The sequence below is a fragment of the Mus caroli genome, chromosome 16 (assembly GCF_900094665.2).
Source record: "Mus caroli chromosome 16, CAROLI_EIJ_v1.1, whole genome shotgun sequence".
Classification (NCBI taxonomy): domain Eukaryota; kingdom Metazoa; phylum Chordata; class Mammalia; order Rodentia; family Muridae; genus Mus; species Mus caroli.
This window is the reverse complement of record NC_034585.1, coordinates 33,097,776-33,100,901: the sequence shown is the minus strand read 5'-3', so window position 1 is coordinate 33,100,901 and position 3,126 is coordinate 33,097,776. Positions and strand designations below refer to the sequence as shown.

General features: G+C 47.3%; 1 protein-coding gene across 1 annotated transcript in view; it reads left to right on the top strand.

The window, feature by feature from the left end:
• Fam162a (family with sequence similarity 162 member A) overlaps nt 1-3,126 on the top strand; it is a 25,030-nt gene that overhangs the window by 17,835 nt on the left and 4,069 nt on the right. Inside the window, exon 3 of the mRNA XM_021184958.2 lies at nt 448-556. Within this exon, the coding sequence (XP_021040617.1) occupies nt 448-556 (109 nt within the window). The remainder of the gene's footprint in view (nt 1-447; nt 557-3,126) is intronic.

Genomic DNA, 3,126 nt, shown 5'->3' with positions numbered 1-3,126 from the left:
AGACAGGGTTTCTCTGTATAGCCCTGGCTGTCCTGGAACTCACTTTGTAGACCAGGCTGGCCTCGAACTCAGAAATCCGCCTGCCTCTGCCTCCGGAGTGTTGGGATTAAAGGCGTGCGCCACCACGCCCGGATTTGCCTTTTTCTTATTGTCCTAGAGACAGGCAAGCCTTGCTGGCCATCTCAGCTCACCCTCTCCGTCCAACTTTCCACTGTAGAGTGGCTGGGGCTCCATGCCTTCTGCTTAATCCTCACAGTGTTGTGGAATTGTCACTCAGGAAACGAGGCATTCTGTGCAATCCTGCTGACATAACATGAAGCTCTGGGCTGGCCTGCAGTCTCCTGGTGTCTGTGTTAAATGAATAACTGAAAGATACAAATAGCATTTTTTTTTCATTGCTTGATTTGAGCATTAAAGTCTCAAGCCAGCTTCCTGTTTTCCCCACAGAGTCTTACAGACACGGGGTGCCGCTGCACAAGCCCACAGACTTCGAGAAGAAGATCCTGCTGTGGTCAGGCCGCTTCAAGAAGGAGGAAGAGATTCCAGAGACAATCTCGTGAGTGCTGAGCTGGGGCTGTGTGCGGCCTGCAGTTCTCACTGGTCTGTATCGGGAAAAGCAGAGTGCATTTGTGTCCTGTGTAAAACCTGCTGACCAGATGTGGGAACGAACATCCCTCATTCTCTACATATTCCCACTTTGGAGTACCCAGAACAGAGTGCTGGGAAACTGTAGCTTGTTTCCTAGCGACTGAGGGATCTGTCAGGTGCTGAAGTCAGCTGTTGTTTAGTTACATCTCCTAGCTCCAGAACAGCGCGAAATGGTAATATGCACTATTTTAGTTTGTTTTTAAGCTTAGCATCGTAACTATGACCTACAGTATCCACACAAGTGTCAGTCTTGGGAGTAATTGGATGCAGCTGCTTTAGTTTGGATCTTAAACAGCTTCCAAGTGCCCACAGGTGTTGACTCTCTTAGGAAGTCATAGAAACATTAAGAGGTGAGGCCTAGGCAGGTGGTGGTGGCGCCTTTAGCCCTGGCACTTAGGAGGCAGAGGCAGGTGAATTTCTGAGTTCAGGGCCAGCCTGATTGGTCTTTAGAGTGAGTTCCAGAACAGCCAGGACCACATAGAAAAATCCTATCTCAAAACCAAAAGGAGGGACTAGGGGTGGAGGTAAGACCTCATGGGAAATATTCAGAGATCCTAATCTCTTCAGCTTTTTTGCTTCCTTTAAGGTAAGTACTACCCGGCCCATCCTCTCACACTTCTGCAGGATATCCTGCCCCCACACAGACCCAAAGCCTTGGGTGCATTAATCTTGGACTGAAACCTCAAAGACCCAAGCAAATTAAACCTTGCACTTGTCCTGCGCTGGTCACCCTGGTAACCAGGAGGGGTTTCTTCTCCCACCTGCCTCCTTAGACTTCTCTGCTGCAACTTAGACTTTTTCGGAATTTCTAAGTGATCTCTGCAGGTTCCCCCAAGCCAGAGCTTTGCAGCCTTAGTTAGTACTGTTGACACTTTGAACTGGAATATTTTAGGCTTTATGAACCACCATGTATGCTGAAAGACGTTTAACCATATCCCTGGCCTCTACCTCTTGATGAAGCAGTACTCTTTCTTCAAGAATGTCTCCAGGCATTGTCACACGTCCCCTGGGGACAAACCTGTCTCAGGTCTCTGTCGGGCAGTGGTGGCACACGCCTTTAATCCGAGCACTTGGGAGGCAGAGGCAGGTGGATGTCTGAGTTCGAGGCCAGCCTGGTCTACAGAGTGAGTTCCAGGACAGCCAGGGCTACACAGAGAAACCCTGTCTCAAAAAAACCAAAAACAAACAAAAAAAAATTGTGTTCTTCTTAATAAACTTGCTTGGCATTAGCTATCAGCTTATGCACGGCCTCCTGGTCCTGACTTTCCATCCTCTTTATTTCCTCATCCTCAACCCTTCCCCTTAGGAGCCTGTCACTGAAGAACAGCCTACTGGTCCAAGTCAACCAAGTATTTATCTGCTCTAGACTGTGGGAAGACAGTCTCATTCCAATCACCACACCCGTTAAACATGTTTTTGTGGCTGGTGGGATCTCCAGTGATTTTAGTTAAGCAGTTAAGCATTCACTGTCTTTAGAATTTGTCCCTGGTTCCTTCCATCCTGCAGGGCCAGCTTCAGAGCCTGGAGAGCTCCATGCACAATTCTGCCTCCCAGGTTCCAGCTCTTACATCACATTGTGTGTGCTCAGGATCCTTCTCCCATCTGGGTCTCCTCCAAGGCAGTATTTGAAAGCCATTACTCTCCCTGATGCTCAACATTATATGTGATAAATATCCGGGAAGAACATAAAAAGCATTCCAGTCCCATTATTTATAGGTAACGTCACACCTGCTGGGGAGACCCCACCTGGACTTCATGTGTCCTGCCTTGAGGTTCTTCTAGGTACCATACGGCAGGAGAGCCACAACCCACTGCCTTCCTTCAGACTCACAAAGATAACTAGGCTTCTCTCATTTTATTTTAATTTACAAGTATTTATTTAGTGTCTTGGGTGGTGCTCCTGACACACCACCTGTGTCAAAGTTAGACAACTTACACAAGTCCCTTCTACCATATGGGTCCTGGGAATCCCATTCAGGCACCTTTACCTATGAGCCATCTTGTGTAGCAGCTTCTCTGGAGACTCTTGCACATTAGGCCTTGTTGGTTTTGCCTGAGAAATTGTCTAGTAAGGCATGCTGGTCAGCAGAAGAGCACGGGCTCCGCTGTCATTCAGTTTTGGCAAACCCTTCATGACAAGATTTACATTAAGGGACCATTGGTAAGGGACTGTTTCACTGGCCAGGCAGTCTCAGGTCTATTCTGGTCCAAGACAGAGCTAGGCTAAGGGCTGGAGAAAAATAACAATTTAATGCATTATTTGAATCAAAGCCTAAGGTTTGTTTTGTTTTGTTTTGAGACAGGGTCTCTGCATAGCGCTGGCAAGCCTAGAACTTGATATGTAGAACAGGTTGTCCTTGAACTCCCAAAGCTGCTCCTGCCTCTGCTTGGGTTCAAGGCTTGTGCCACTATTCCCAGCAAATACGAGTTTTGTTATGTAATGCACTTTTTGTTTTGTTTTGCTTTGCTTTTGTTTTT